Genomic DNA, 16,602 nt, shown 5'->3' on the forward strand with positions numbered 1-16,602 from the left:
TCGGAGTATATTTTATTTGCAGTTTTGTTTTAATCACATTTCGGATGTCATAAGATTTTATGATTCGATTAAACTTGTGCAAAAAACAAAAAAAAAGTCGTCAAATTTTTAACTGTTTTATAATACTGTAAGCTTCAACCTATCGAGGTGTTTTTTTCCCGAGTGCGGCATTGTTCAGGGCGTCAGGACATTGTTCAATATTTCACGTCAATTTTCCTGTCATGTGACTTTATAAATACATAATTATCGTACCGAGGGCGATGCACAGGCCACTTGCATGTTTACACCAATCAAGGGTCCTATTCAATAGGCCTTCCTTCTGTGTTGTAAACATTGGCGCCATTTTGTATGGGCTGCCATAAGCGCATAAATTGAAGCCGTGGTTGACAACATATTTTCCCCAAAAAGTCCTCATTACGCCATCAACACATAGTAAAAAGACATATGTGGGAAGTATTTTGTAGCTTTGTTGAAAATGTTGTATTTTTCAAGTATCAATTAATATTTTAGTGATCTGTAATAACTCTTCTTCATTTTTGCAGTGTTGGACCTTCCATAGTTTTGCAGGCCGTGGTTGGCAAAAATGCAGTTTGCCAACCAAGCGCAGAAAGGTCTATTAAATAATGGATCTGTTTTTTTACAGACCGGAAGCTAACGCAACTTGAGTGTTTATCCAATGGGCGCTAGTAATCAGTGGTGCGTGCGCGTGTATGACGTTTTTACTAACGAACAAGTGTAACATGAATATCCGACTCCGTGAAATATGGACTCATTGGTATAGTATTGCGCATGCGTAAGTATGATAATAGCCTATTTTAGGCATAGAGGAGTGACTTGTTACGTGTGAGGGATTAACCAATAATAGGGAAAAGGAGTACGATTTCCATAGGGGTCGGATTTTCATATGACACTGTAGTCTTGGTTCCAAGACGAGTAACTTCGTGGAAGTACAGAATCGTTTGCGCTAGAATCGATACTGTGCTAGAATCGATGTGTTGAATAAACACAGTGAATAAGTATCGAATACATTGCAGAATCGATAACAGTTTTTCATCGCGGGCTGCGCCTGTGTACTAGTGCAATATAATTTTCGCGCGCCGGGAGAAAAAATTTTCCACGAAGGTCTTGGAACCAAGACTAGGCCACCGACGGCAGAAGTGACACCGTGCAACGGAAGTTCTATTTACCTTGCAATAGACCGCTTGCAGATGTGTTCGATAATCGACGCGCGAAGGCGCACGACGCCATGTTGTGGGACAGGCGTATATCTATCCATGCACATTTTGTCCCATAACATGGCGTCGTGCACCTTTGCGCGTCAACTATCGATCGCGTCTGCAAGCGGTCTATAGAATATCCATGGCACTGTGCGCTGCGCGCCGCGCGCTCGCCGTGTGTTGGTACCACAGACATATAAACGCATAGACCGCCAGTCCTGCGCGTAAAACCGTGATTCGAAAAGGTAAGGGGAAAACGCTTGTTGACAGCGCGCGTATCCGCTCGACGCGCGCTCGATGCAGATACGCGCTTAGGACACTACATACATTTATATTAAAAGCATATATTTTTTAGCAAAAAAAGGCTGTTTTACTCACAATCAGATTCAAAAAAAGTTGTGCGCCTTATTGTTTTTTAATCTACCTAAATCATTTTCAGTACACAAGGGATTTGTTTACAATCGAAAGATAACTTCATAGAATTTTTGTAATGGAATAGTTTGGGAATAGTGTGGGTGAATTTGCCCATAGTTTGGGATTTTAGTCGGGCGCCGCAAAATCACGGAATGCGCATGTAGTTTCGAATGGAACCTTGCGGTCTACGCGTATATATGTCTGTGGTTGGGACGAATAATTCAATGACATGTGATCGACGATCCACCAATCGGATGACGGGGATTTATTCAGGCGTTGTACAATATTTCCCATTCCCCATGGGCGAATGGGACTTTTTGAGCCCCGGCGTGAATGGGAGCAATAACGAATGTCACGTGATGTGAGTTCCACCAATCAAAATAATGCCAAGGATCTGCATGTCGGCTATAATAATCAACGAAATGTCAACGAACCTTATTCGGAAAACGTCGGTCGTTTTCAAAAACGAACAAGATCTTTCTTGCTTTGATCAAGGATGCGGCCTTAAAGATTCGCCAGATACTTATAAATATACTCTACCGCTATATCAATACTGCTACTACTACTGTTATATACTGCTATCGCTACTCTACTGCTAGATAACGCTAATGATACTGCTATATAGACACGCTAGATACTGCTACTACTGCCGCTACCGCCATATTTACTGCTACTGCTAGATGCTATCGCTACTGCTACTGCTATAGATGCCGCTTATGATGCTGATATTGCTAGATCTCTAGATACTGATACTGCTACCGTCATATGCATACTGCTACTGCTACCGCTTGATATTGCAACTGCCACTGCTTTCGCTACTGCAATATACATACTGCTCATACTACTGCTACATACTGCTACCGCTGCTACCGCTACTGCTAGAATAATGCTACCGCTACTGATATATACGTACTGCTGCTGCTACTAGATACCGCTAATGTTACTGTTATTGCTAGATACTCTGGACCAGTACTGCTATACATATACTGCTCCTACTTCTGCTATATACTACATGAAATACCACTACTGCTATACTGCTGCAGCTACTGCTACTGCTAGATACAGCTAATGGTAGACACGCGAGTCTGGTACAGCTATTCTTTCTGCTATTACTGCTGCCACTACTACTGCTACTGTTTTATTAACACTTTAAATATGGGATGTATTACTCGAAGAATAGTTGTATCAAATGTAAAAGTGTAGAATGGAGTACAGAGAAATCCCCCGCGATTACTCTTTTTGACAAACAAAAGTCGCGTAAAAGTGAAGCGCCCTAGCTCCTGCGGTTGTCGCAGCACGTACATGTGATAGCTTTCAACATATCCGCCGAATTTTAGAAATTCTTTTAAAAAATCTCAAAAGTATGATTGTGCCCCCCTCGTTTTGCGAAGACCTCAAATACCTGAAAAACGTATTCGTACATAAGGAATACTACACAGAAGTACGAGTCGACAAAGATGACCGTAACATGAGTGTCGTTTGTGATGAGGAAAGCTGTTCTAAATTTGTTGCTCGATGCAAAATTTCAACCTGTCCCAGTCGACTGGACCAGATGCTGCATTGAATGAGTTCAACAACATGTCGATTTCATCAGGGATCTCTGAGTCGTCCCGAAGCACCGGTATTACCACACGACTGCGCCTACTCTCTTTCCTCAGCTTGAGCGCGTAGTGCATGGAAGCCTCGCACTCAGACATGAAATCTTGATTGACGACCAATAAGATGCTGGCACTTTCTTTCATTAGATTGATCTCACTTGAGATCTTCATTGATCCAGCCAGGGCATCCCTGTCACGCGTACACCCCTTCAGGTTCCGGATCGCCTCCAGCTCGTTCAGCAGGTCGTAGGACACCCAGTCTCTCTCGCTCTTTGGATAGACCACGATGAAATCATACTTGAAATCAGGGACGCGGGCCTCCTTTGGTGCTTCCTTGATTGGTTGCCCCTTGACTTCCTCTGCAGGTTCTTGGATGGTTGGCCATCCTTCCTCCGCTGCCCCACCCGTTGCGCTGGCTCCGGATCCTACATTATGCATACCCGCCTCTTCTTGTGGGTCATCTGCCTCTTCATGATGCGACAGACGTAGCATAGGGCGTCCAGCATTCGGAGACCTCATGCCATGACCGAACGGTGCTTGTGGTGTCTCATGAATGTGCAGTGGAGAACGTGCTGTTGCAAATGATGTTTTCTCCAACAAAGACACGAGTTCATTAAGTTCACTGTACTTTCTACAGTAACCCAAGAGCAACTGCAGCTCTTTCTTGTGCTCAAATGTGAACTCACTAATGCAGAACTTACTTATTTTAGGTTGGCCATATTTCTTCAGTGCCTTCTTCAATGAAAAGGCTGTCTCTGCCAGGATAGACTCGTCCTTTGGGGGATTTTCCTCTTGGAGTATGCTCAAGTATACTCTGAGCAATTCGTTAAAGTTACGAGTGTTTGTAAGGTACGGAGCTTCACATGCAATCGCTTGCTTAAAGCAACCGATCGCCGCCCTTTTTTCCTCGATGTCAAAAAGACAGAGGCCCCGCATAAAATGCACGTCAGTTCTGTTGTTACCATCTGGACAATCTACTGACTTCGAGAAACATACAAGGGCTTTCTGAAAGAGAGACTTTTTATCTATTTCCTCTTTGGTGTGATTTTTTGCAAGGCGATAATAAACCTGTCCAAGATTGATCAGGTCCCAGGGTGTGACATTCATGGATAGTGCCTTCTCAAGATCACCTTTGGCGCTGTCCAGAATCTCTCTCATTTCAGGACGGTCTTGCGTTTGCTGAGAGTTATAATGTTTCATATTGATCGTGGCTCGCGTGGACAGGGCTTTCCAGTTAGTGGCATCGATGTTTAAAGACGCGTCCAGTAATTTAAGAGATTTTCCTCTGTCCTTGTTGAGGGAGTAATGGACGGTTGCGTAGCGCACCAAGAGCCTCGGGTTGTCGGGTGAGATCTCCATGGCTTTTGTCATACACTGTTCCGGATCCCTTGTGTATTTTCTCATCTCATGTGGCACATTTTGTTGCATATGTCTATGTTTCATAGTCCTGAAAATATCCCCCAAATGACACCAGCTATCCCACTGAATCTCCTTGTCAACAGAACGCCCTCCTCCAACAAGATCAGAGAACAATTTCACTGCATTTTCAAGGTGAACCCTGGGACGATGTTGATCAGGTTGATTAGGTTGATTGTAGTAAGGTAAATGAGTAAAAAGTTTGTGTTCATTAATCGCCAGACAAAATTTCCACTCATGTTGCTCTATATCGGTGACATCTTCTCCACCCAATCGAAGAGCCTTCTGATACAGCTCTACTGACTGCATGTGCCTTTTCCCAGAGACGTTTTCGCTGTGAATGTCGAAGGTGTGTGCATAGGCCTGTTCGGCTAAGCACCTGGCTTGAATACGTCTTTGATTCGTCGGTGCTTCAGCAATTGAAACAGCTTCTTGGGTTGCGCTTTCAGCCGGGTGAAGAAGACGGTACCACATCTCCCTGTAGTTCCCTGCCTCGGCCAATTTGAAAAGCTTCTCCAAGACATATTGCAGGTTGGCCAGGGCGTTCAGGTTCTCCGGGTCTTTTGCCAGGACTGCGTGGAATAAATCCAGCGCCTCCTCATAGCGGTTGAGCCGGAGGTTCAACAGACCCTTTGCGTTGAGGATGGCAAGCTCCTCGGGACGCCCAATCCTCACTCTCAGAAAGTGATCGAGATCTCGTAACTTCGTCTCCACGACGGTTGTGTCGATGTTGATCTCCTTGTTGATTAGAAGAGGTAGCATGAAATGCCCTGGGGACACTTGGATGCTGATATCAGAAGCCATACTGAACTCTGACTTCAGTACACTGCCTTATGATAAAAGATACAATAACAAGTTTTGAGCAAGATTAGATAAGTGTTAATGTGGATAGTCCGGCTGGCCAATTAGAACCTTCCTTGTCAATATCTTCAGCCAAGGTTCAAATTTCATACGAACATTTGGACAGACTTTTCAGTCCTTGCTTTATTAAATGGTCCCGTTTTTCTTCAAAGCTCGAACATTTTCCATTGACTTCTCTTAATGAGGTTATTTATAATTCTTAACAACAGTGCCAGTTTATTGTCTTTTATTTTGCCTTAAACTCCACCCGTGACGTCACCCTATTGTCCTAGCGCTCCATTATTTTGCACGAATGGAGCGTTGGAGGCGATACCTCTCCATTCTTTGGAAAGGTAATAAAGCCTCCATCACTCCATTCCTACAAAATAATGGAGCGGGAAATAAAGAAACACCAAAAATGACACAGTTATAGTTTTGCACAGTTGCAACTTTACTACAACGTTTCTCAATGATGATTTTTATGCATTTTCTTGTACATTTCGTACAATGCTTACGTAAGTCAAGAACCATTTTTTTTCTCATACATAATTTTTTCATAGGCCCTACACCGTTTGTCAAATGGAATTTTAGGCATCATTCGTACTTTACGTGAAAGTCAATAACCATATTTTTTATACAGTATGCTACACCGTTTCTCAAATAGAATTTTATACATTTTCGTATACAATTTCTTACAGTGTTGAGGCGAAAGTCAAGAACCATTTTTTTCTTCTACAGAATGTTTGCACAAAGTAATGTTACATGTAACAATATAAACGTTTCAATGATAATGTTTCACAATTAAAGCAAATGTTTTGACAAGATTCGCAGTGCAATTTATATCTCAATCTTGTTCCTGGGTTTCAATGCCTAGCATGCAGTCCTAAAAATTCTTGATCGGCAAGAACTCAACATCCTGAAGAAATGAGTAGGTCTTTTCCATGGTGTCCAAGAAAAGTTGAAGGAAAATCGCAAGTTCGTGCAATGTAAATCCGGCCTGGAACACTTGTAGCCGTTTTGCACACACAAAAAAAAAAATCTTAATCTTGCAATTTTGAGTGGTTTCAGCTTGTCCTTCCTTGTCCAATGATGAGTAGTTTTACTAGTCTCGAGTTGCGTTGGTAATGCCGTCGACGAAGTAGTCCGACTGGAGACTGCCCGCTAGTTTTGACCCTCTTCGTGACACTATCCACAGACTGTATAGCCAGAACTAGAAGAAAACAAAATCAGAAAATTAGTTTTTGGGGTCAAATAATAAGACGGAAGCACAAGTTCATATTCCTGTAAATCCACTTAAGTCTTACAAAGACGTAAAAAGCACAGGGTAGCTTTTACAATTACAAAGTGACGACATAGAAAGCTTCGAATTAGAACAGTTTTAGTGCAAACACGATGTCTGAATAAACTTCATCAGATAACAAATTAAAGAATAAAGCTTAATGTATCTGACATTTATATCATGCTCAAAATACATTTAAATTTTCTGATTTTATTAGCTGTTATTTCTACTTAACAAAAAGGGTACTTCTTACCTTTATACTCATACATGCAAACTTCATATTCATTTGGAGTGTCGAAATGGTCTTTTTTTATCTTCCAGACAAAATTTGAAGCGGCCGGCAAATTATTATCCGATATATCCATGGAGCTAGTATCAGCACCGTATCAAAGACAGTTCCCTGGCACGCTATAATAATTCCACTGTATCTCACGTATTATTATCATAACAGTCCATAACGTCTTGAGATTGAACACTGCATATCATCAGCACGCTAGTCAAGAACGAATGCATGGTGCCTGGGTGGGGTTTAGCATTTATACCAAGCGCGCCTAGAATCCAGCATTGTATTGGTTACGTAAGAACATTATGCTAACATACTATTCGCAGTACAATTCTGTACAATTCCATTTATACTAATGCATTTTACAGTTTCGCAATAAGACAAAGCGTGTGTCTTTGTATGAAACAAAGTCGCTCCATTCGTGCAAAATAATGGAGCGCTAGAAACAATAGGGGGACGTCACGGTAACGCGCCATTCGTGGGTAAGAATGGCCCTCGGGCTTCGCCCTCGGGCCATTCTTACCCACGAATGTCGCGTACCTCAGGCATTATCCTTTACGTAACCCCGGCCTGATTATAACATCAAAAATTAATTATTGTACACCTCATCAGTTTATTCGAAGGCTACTATGAGCTCCGTGCGCTAACAAAAGAGGGCGCCCTTTCACTTAGCAACGACGTCCCATGGGTGGGACATTTCGATGGTTGACGCGTACCGTTCGAACGCGTTCCTTGTGTGTGACGCACGCACACCAGGGGATTTGTACCACTGATCTCTATATAAAGACTGGATAGCGGATATGCATACAACATTCACACAGTAGACTTTGCATATTGACCAATTCGCCCCCGGTCTCACGAAGATGGCCGCGTATAATACGAACGTTCTACGCGTAAATACGCGCGCGTTGTATCAACAGTTGACGCGCATTTTGGTCACGTACACATATTATGATGTTCTAAAAGGGACACATTTCCGTAGTGATTATTATTTCAAAACGCCGAAAAAGTTATATTTGCGGCATTTTAGTAACCACGACGTTAGAAAAATTGTAGTTAACCTTGGTCAGTGGTGGTGGTCAAAATATAAGTCAAGTGAACCGCGACGTTACAAAAGAAATCATGCTGTCTATAAAAACGGCAACTTGTCCTTTGTAGATCACCAGCCGGTCTCACCAATATGGCGTCAAATTCGTACATTGTGCGGCTCTGTATTAGCTATCCAGTCTTTATATAGAGATCAGTGATTTGTACTATTTACACGCGCGCAGTGGCCGCGTTTCGCGTCAAACGAATTACAGTAAGGCAACATGGCGTCGGCGCACGACTTATTTATCCTGAATGTGCACGAAGCTAATTAGACTTGGCCAAGTCTGGGTTGCGCTCGGTCTGTGCCTATGAGCTCCGTGCGCTACCGAAAGAGGGCGCGTACTGTACTGTACTGGTTCGTGCGCAAGACGCCATGACGCCATGTTGCCAATAATTTTGGAGAAATTCGAAATACGCACACGTATGTTTCAGCCCCATAGACCGTGCGTGCATTTAGTTCGTCTTCTCACGCATGCGCAATGGTTTCCTCCGCGTCGTCGGCTTGCAAAGAGCGGTAGCAGACGACGCACTGAACGATTGTCTGGTTTTCATGTCTTAAAATGTTTCCTTCTCAAACGTACTTAAAAGATGATTCAAACCAAAAATTATCAGTAGACCAGGTGAACAAAGATATAAATTGTCTCTACAGTGTGGTAACGGCGCTAAAAACCTTTTCAAATATTAAAAAACCCAAAAATTATGGACAAAAAACGTACAAAATGAAAAGGAAAAAAATCTTTCGCTTTTGAGTTTGGTTTACACATTTTGACAATTTTCCGAGTTTACCTTAGAACAGCCGTAGTACCATCGGAAAGGATGATAGATTATTATCATTTTACAGGTGATTTGATGTAAGAAGGAAACCTGTAGCTTATAAAAATCGTCATTTTTCGAGTAAACCCATTTTAAAAGCTTCATGCACAAGTACACTGGTCCCAGTGCCCTCTGTGATCGTACTTGCATTTCAGGGGCGGGAACCAGTCAGTTGTAAATCGTTTGAGTTAAATGTATACATTTATTTGCCAACGCGTTGAAAGATTACAAACGGAGCGCCGCGCGCGGCGCGTGGCTAGCCATGTTTACGGGCCAGATTCCCGCAGGGTCTGTGTACAGGTACGTGCACACTAACGTTACATTCAACGAAAAAACGTATAACGTGAGACCTTACTTTTCTCATTGAAACGGTTTCCGACTTAAATGATATGTAAACATCGCACTTTCCATGGCATCTTTTACCATTTTTCAGTGAAGACAAGTTTACAATTTCTCGGCAAAACTGAAAAATTATCCCCTAAACTGTCGCCTGTTTTGAATTTGTGACCCAATATTTTCGTACTACACGACACGGAAAAACAAAAAAAAATGCATCAAATACTCTCTGTTTTTTTTGCGCTAAGGTTTGCAAAAGTGACTTTGATTGCCTTAAATGTCCACGTGGAAAGAAAAATTTATCAAAGTTCTTCGAGCGTGATGTTGACGATACTTCAGTGGGTCAAACTGCGACCGCAGGCATCCATGTTTGCTGATTATCAGTATTTCATATTTTGAGTGCGCATGCGCGCAAACTAAATGAGCGGCTGAAACATACGTGCGCAGTGCGTGGATCGGGAACCTACGGTGGCTGATTTCCGCCAAGAATACATTTTTTTATTTATTACGGCGTTATAACGCCATAAATTATCGCGTTATAACGCCGTATTATCGCGTTATAACGCGCTATTATCGCATTATAACGCGCTATTATCGCGATATAACGCGCTATATAGCGTTATAACGCCCTAATTTACCGCGTTATAACGCCCTAATTTATCGCGTTATAACGCGCTATTATCGCGTTATAACGCCCTAATTTATCGCGTTATAACGCGCTATTATCGCGTTATAACGCCGTAATTTATCGCGTTATAACGCGCTATTGCGGCGCCATAATTTTACAGTACACGCATCCATTTTACTTCAGTGCATGTAGGCGTGCATTGTTTGCCCGCTTTCGGATCCATTTGCACATTATACACCATCCGTGTAGATATATCCAAAAAAACATTTGAGTTTCTCAACCATGACAACCACGAGATCAAAACTCCTTGCCTCTACCTCTTACCGAAAGTTCACAAATTAAAAGAATCACCCAAAGAAACGCGGTTTGTGGGGAGGCCTATTATTAGTGGTTGCAGAGGTCCGACTCAATCAAGGCAATTTCAAAATACATAGACTATTTTCTGCTTCCGATTTTCAAACAACAAAGCACATATACACGCGATTCCGGGCATGTGCTTGAAAAACTAAACAACGTGACATTGAAGCAGGATAGCCTATTGATCACATTGGATATTGTGTCCATGTATACGAATTGCCCACAAGATGAGGCAATTGAATCAGTCTGCGATGCACTTGAAGTTGCCGATAACAGTCTGTACGCAATACCCAAACCTACAAGAGAACACGCTCGCTGTCTCCTGGAACTTATCATGCATCGAAACATATTTGAATTCAATGGAAAGTTCTTCAGACAGAAAATTGGCGTGGCTATGGGAAGCGAATGCAGTCCAGAAATATGCGATATAACCCTGTTCAAATATGAACAAGAAATTATTCTCCCACACAATCCTTCAATTGTGAGTTACATGAGATACAGGGACGACGTCTTAATAATATTTAACGGTAACGAAGACCAAGCCGGTGACCTCGTCCAAACTCTAAACCAAATTCATCCCACGCTCAAGTTCACGTCAGAGATTTCAAACAGTCAAGTCACCTTCCTCGACCTCGTCATCTACAAAGGCGAACGGTTCAAAAAAGAAGGGAAACTGGATACTCGAGTAGCAACCAAAAAAACTGATACCTTTCAGTATCTTGCTCGAGATTCAGCCCACCCTGAGTCAGTGTTTGGCGGTTTGATTAAGGGAGAAATAATGAGATATGACCGTATGTGCACACACTCAAAAGAATTTGAGGAGAAGGATGAATTCTTCAAAGACAAACTACAAAAACGCGGATACAACCAAGAAGATTTAGCCCTTCTTCCCCAAAAAGGCGAAACTCGCGTGAATCTAAAAAGCGTGTAAAAACCGAAAAGAATATCCCGCTGGTCTTTGTTTTACCCTACAACCCACAAATTAAACACCCAGCTCTTAAGCAGGCCCTTCTGAAACACTGGAATCTGGTCAGCGATAATGATTTTCTCAGTGCACTCTTTGCGACCCAACCCATCCTGGCATACAAACGACAAAAAAACATAAAAGATGGCCTGGTCCGATCAAGGATTAACCCATCTCCACCATCCAACCAAGAAAAAAACTTGGATGAGGAGAACGTTCAAATCCTTTTAGAACTTCTTGAAGAACAGAACTAACATAATGGTCATTTAGGCATGGATTTCGAAATAAAAATAAAAAATAAGGAATCCACTTAGTCTGATCATTACAAGAAAAGCTAACGCGTAAAATATTCTTTACCAGCATTAGCAATAAAGTAAATACGTACAAAAGAATTAAACAAAGGGTGACTGATGAAGTGCGTAAAAAGGGCACAGAAAATATGCACTGTTTCCCCCGACACACAAAAAAGAAAAACAGGTGGGACGGCATATTATCACCGGTATAAATCAAAACATTAAGTGAACTAGAAACAAAAACCACATGTACACAAACCAGTCCCTGCGTCGCCTAAACACCGGATGATTTTTTTTTAAAACTCCCGCTCTCCGGTTATCACCAATCTAATGGGCCCGCTATGTGTTGACAAGTTATAACCCACCCATCACCGCAACCCAGCAGTGGAACTGATTTTACTCCCTATATGCGTATTGAATTTCCAAAAAAGGGAAAAAAAACCTAAAAAAAATACGCTCTAGGCAGTTTAGTCATATAACTACACAGGTATTCATACCAGTGCTTGTAAGTCTTAAATAAACGAAAATCTTCCCTAGCTGGTTGCAAACACAATGTTTTCAAAAAAAGATTCATCAGCTCGCAGAGCCCCTCGTACTCCAATGTTATCATACATCCCATAAAAAGAAAAGCATGAGGAACGGCCCTGCTGATGCTGATAGCAAATCCCATCCCCCTCCCATATTTTAAACCCTAATTCACGGCGGCAACTTTCTTGGAATGACCTTGGAACTTTCCAACAAGTTATTAATATCAACAGATTATTCCCTGAATTTTGCTTGCACAAAACCGGTTCTTCCTTGCTATTTTACTAGCCAGAAAACCACTTCTTTTTAAGAAAACACAAGTCTGATAAAAACTTAAATGCATGGTGGCGGCCAAACTCCATTCCATTTAACTTAAAATGTAGTGGCGACATGTATGATTACGCCCCTTCCTACTAAACTCAAAATACGAGGTTCCCGTTCAAAATCACTTAAACAGTACAATGTAAGGACGATAATAGCGCGTTATAACGCGATAAATTAGGGCGTTATAACGCGATAAATTAGGGCGTTATAACGCGATAAATTAGCGCGTTATAACGCGATAATAGCGCGTTATAACGCGATAATACGGCGTTATAACGCGATAAATTAGGGCGTTATAACGCGATAAATTAGGGCGTTATAACGCGATAAATTAGCGCGTTATAACGCGATAATAGCGCGTTATAACGCGATAATACGGCGTTATAACGCGATAAAATTATTTATCGCGTTATAACGCCGTAATAAAAAAAAATGTATTCTTGGCGGAAATCAGCCACCGTAGGAACCAGTCTAGATCACCCCAACTCTCCTTTTCTGGCCGTTGATGGGGTACTTGTGCACGGAGCGGATAGTTAATCCACTCACAGTGCATATCTACGAAAGCCCATTAGCGCCACTGCAAGTATATAAATTATGACACGGATTATTTAATTCGTTATTACGGATTATTTAATTCGTAATTACGGATTATTAATTCGTTATTACGGATTACTAATTCGTTATTACGGATTATTAATTCGTTATTACGGATTAGTTAATTCGTTATTACGGATTATTAATTCGTTATTACGGATTATTTATTTCGTTATTGTGGATAACATTTTTTTCTAAGAGGGGGAAAAACATATTTCTCAACATAATTTTTTAGAGGGGACAGGGACATTCTCCCCCCCCCCCCTCCAACCCATTAAATTTACAGCAATATTACATCATGCCTCTTTTTCTTTCCTTTTTTTCCTTTCGGGGGGGGGGGGGGGGGGGCAAGCCCCTCCTCGCGTCGCCCATGTCCAAAGCCTTCTATGCAGTCGTATCATTGTTGCGGCTGCCAACAGAAAAAAATGGCTCGACAAGGCTCGACATCGTCTCCAACTGATTTGCATAAAAATAGTGGCCGCGTGAGGTCGCTGTTTGCGCTGTATTTTTACATGCATGTGCATAGCGCGCGCGTGAGGATAATATATGCCGACGATTGACCGCGTACGGGACGAATAACGAAGAGAACATTGACCAAGGCTAGATCTCATGCGCACTATCATGTAAATTAAACATGGTCAATGTGATGGGAAAAGTTCACATTGAAGTCGACCTGTTTTGGTAAATGGACATTTTGCGACGAGAGTATGCCCTATTTACGTAAACTTTGTGTCAAAATAACCACAGGACATCCAAACAACTGTCAGAGAAACTTGGCGGGATTTTAAAAATGCATTGCGACGATATAAGGAAAAAATGACCATGGAGGGGGTTGCACTCCCTCCCACTCCGTATTTCGCGCCGCTCTTAAGTTAATTATTCTGACCTAGTCATATTTTCATATTTAACAAGTGCCAAGGCACCAATACAAGCCGGTTTTTATTTTCTCCTATACCGTTGTGTCGCAAGGGTATGAGCGAAAAAGAAAAGGTTGGGGTAAAGACCACCCCCCCCCCTGCGTTTTTTGCGCCGCTTTTAAGTTAATTAGTCTGATCTAAAATCACTCTTAAGTTGTTTTTCCCCCATAATCTACAAGTTCCAAGCTAATGACACTTGCTCAAATTTGATTAAATGTAAAATTTGCCGCATGTCGCCAATAGGCCTTTGTCTGATCTAGCGAAACTTAAGACCGGCCATTCCGTGATCAGGGTCGATGATATTTGTTCCCGAAATTTTGAATTTTGATTAAACTCTATCCAGCTATCAGTGCATTCTGATCGCGTATTTATTACGTAATAACGAATTAATAATCCGTAATAACTATTTAAATAATCCGTAATAACGAATTAATAATGCGTTAAAACGAATTAAAAATCCGTAATAACGAATTAATAATCCGTAATAACAAATTAATAATCCGTTATGACGAATTAATAATCCGTAATAACGAATTAGTAATCCGTAATAACGAATTAAATAATCCGTTATAACGAATTAATAATCCGCAATAACGAATTAAATAATCCGTTATAACGAATTAATAATCCGTAATAACGAATTAATTAATCCGTAATAACGAATTAATAATCCGTTATAACGAATTAAATAATCCGTTATTACGAATTAGTAATCCGTAATAACGAATTAATAATCCGTAATAAAGAATTAATTATCCCTAATAACGAATTAAATAATCCGTTATAACGAATTAGTAATCCGTAAAAACGAATTAAATAATCCGTAATAATGAAATAATAATCCGCAATAACGAATTAATAATCCGTAATAACGAATTAATAATCCGTTATAACGAATTAGTAATCCGTAATAACGAATTAAATAATCCGTAACAACGAATTAATAATCCGTTATAACGAATTAGTAATCCGTAATCAGTAATAACGAATTAAATAATCTGCAACATATATACTTGCAGTGGCGCTAATGGGCTTTCGTACATATCGCGTACGTCCTTACAGTACAATTAACATACAGTGTGTGCGCATAGTTATACGGCACTGAAATGGAACGCGCGCTGAAGTGTACATTGTTGGGCATCTGGTAAGGCGTAAACTAAGAGATTTTCCCACTTTTGTTTTTTAAGATACCGACTTAAAGCAATTCCGACTTGAGTCGAGTCTAGAAGCTCATAGGCCCTAGCACAATCGCACGTGAGTAACAGGCGTCGTCGGCAGGCAAATAAAAGTTCGAAAAAAACATGCGACTAAAAACCGCCGCCCCCAATAACTTTGGATCGTTCGAATCACTTGTATAATTATGACCACTTCATTTTTTATAAAAGATTCACACATCTGTTTCTACTACGAAAAAAATACTATTCACACTATGCTAAACTATAGAATTTGTTGCAAAATCAAATCTCGCGATGTGGAGGAGGATCCAAATATGTGTTTACATAGAATCATATGTTTTAACGCTCGGGTAAAAAAAACAAGTCATAAAACAAAATCAGAGTTCCGAAGTTTTTGTACCAAAATTATTGTTTTTAAATAGAGCGCAGAATACGCTTCTGCATGTGCGTTTCAAGGTTTCCGTTTGACCAGTGCCTTAAACGTCTTTTTTTAAGTTAACAAATATATCTCCGATCAGTCTTAGAGCAATTAAATGACGATACACAAAACCCCTCCTCTTACCGGACCCGACAATAAAATTCCCTGACTTTTCCATGCCCAAGTCGTGAAAAACCATGATCAGTTCATCAAAAAGCAGATCATCAAAACTATGAAAACTTGTTCCGGGATATATAGGAGTGCTTAACAGAAACAGAAAAACAACGCAACGCATTTTGTTGGGTTTGTCGCATTTCGTTGGGTATAAAAATCAGAGTTCTGATTCTAATTTATTTAAATACAAAAGTTTAAGTTGTATTAAAAAACAAACATAATTTTTCGCGCTTTTTGTCTTCTTTACTCCATGACTTTATCAGGCCTGGAATTGAAAATACATTTCCAAGATTTTTTTTCCAGGCCGCGAAAACCGTACTGGGGTGTCAGTATAAATCAAGACGCCTTTTTAAAAATTGTCTGATTTAAATCCTTGTAAAAAAATACTTGTGAAATTGAGATTAACTGTGAACCACTTTACATTGAATTCTGACTCCTGTTCATTATCTAAGCATAACAATTCGAAAGTCCCATCTTCACGTTTTAACCAAACACTGGAAACGTTTGAAAAATTGAAATGTAGGATGGGTTTATCTGCGCGGTCAAAGGTCCCCGACTTAAGCTCAGAGTCCTATCTGCATGTACCCTGGTTAGCAACTCCGTTTCAAGGGTCTACTTCAATCTTAAGACAAAATTAGACCGGGCAAGGTTTAGGGGTAATATAATATCGCTCTATTGTTCATACTGAAGCAATTCGTCGTGTCACCAGATCGGAAAATAAACAATTTTTTTAAAGTTCCCCCGTGTTAATCTTATCCATCCGAAATTCAGTTTTAATCTTAGTATGATAATAGGCCTAAACAAATTGAAAAAAGGAGAATAATTTTTGAGGATTGGACATGATAATTCACAATGATCGTCCATACAATTAACACCTGCAATTTAATGACTAAATGCAAGATATAAATTCAATACTTGCATTCTTGCTGTTACAGGACTTAATCAGAA

The 16,602-nt window shown here is 40.7% G+C and overlaps 1 protein-coding gene across 1 annotated transcript; it reads right to left on the reverse strand.

Moving 5' to 3' along the window:
• Positions 1 to 2,391: 2,391 nt before the first annotated feature.
• On the reverse strand, positions 2,392 to 5,464 carry LOC119730822 (tetratricopeptide repeat protein 22-like). The gene has a single exon (XM_038203864.1). The coding sequence runs from the start codon at positions 5,447 to 5,449 to the stop codon at positions 3,131 to 3,133; it is 2,319 nt and encodes a 772-aa protein (XP_038059792.1). The 5' UTR covers positions 5,450 to 5,464; the 3' UTR covers positions 2,392 to 3,130.
• Between the last annotated feature and the right edge of the window lie 11,138 nt (positions 5,465 to 16,602).

This window comes from Patiria miniata, unplaced genomic scaffold (genome assembly GCF_015706575.1).
Source record: "Patiria miniata isolate m_02_andy unplaced genomic scaffold, ASM1570657v1 HiC_scaffold_22, whole genome shotgun sequence".
Lineage (NCBI taxonomy): Eukaryota > Metazoa > Echinodermata > Asteroidea > Valvatida > Asterinidae > Patiria > Patiria miniata.

Excerpts from the sequence above, each read along its gene's own strand:
- LOC119730822 (XM_038203864.1), bottom strand. The coding sequence starts at position 5,449 with ATGGCTTCTGATATCAGCATCCAAGTGTCCCCAGGGCATTTCATGCTA.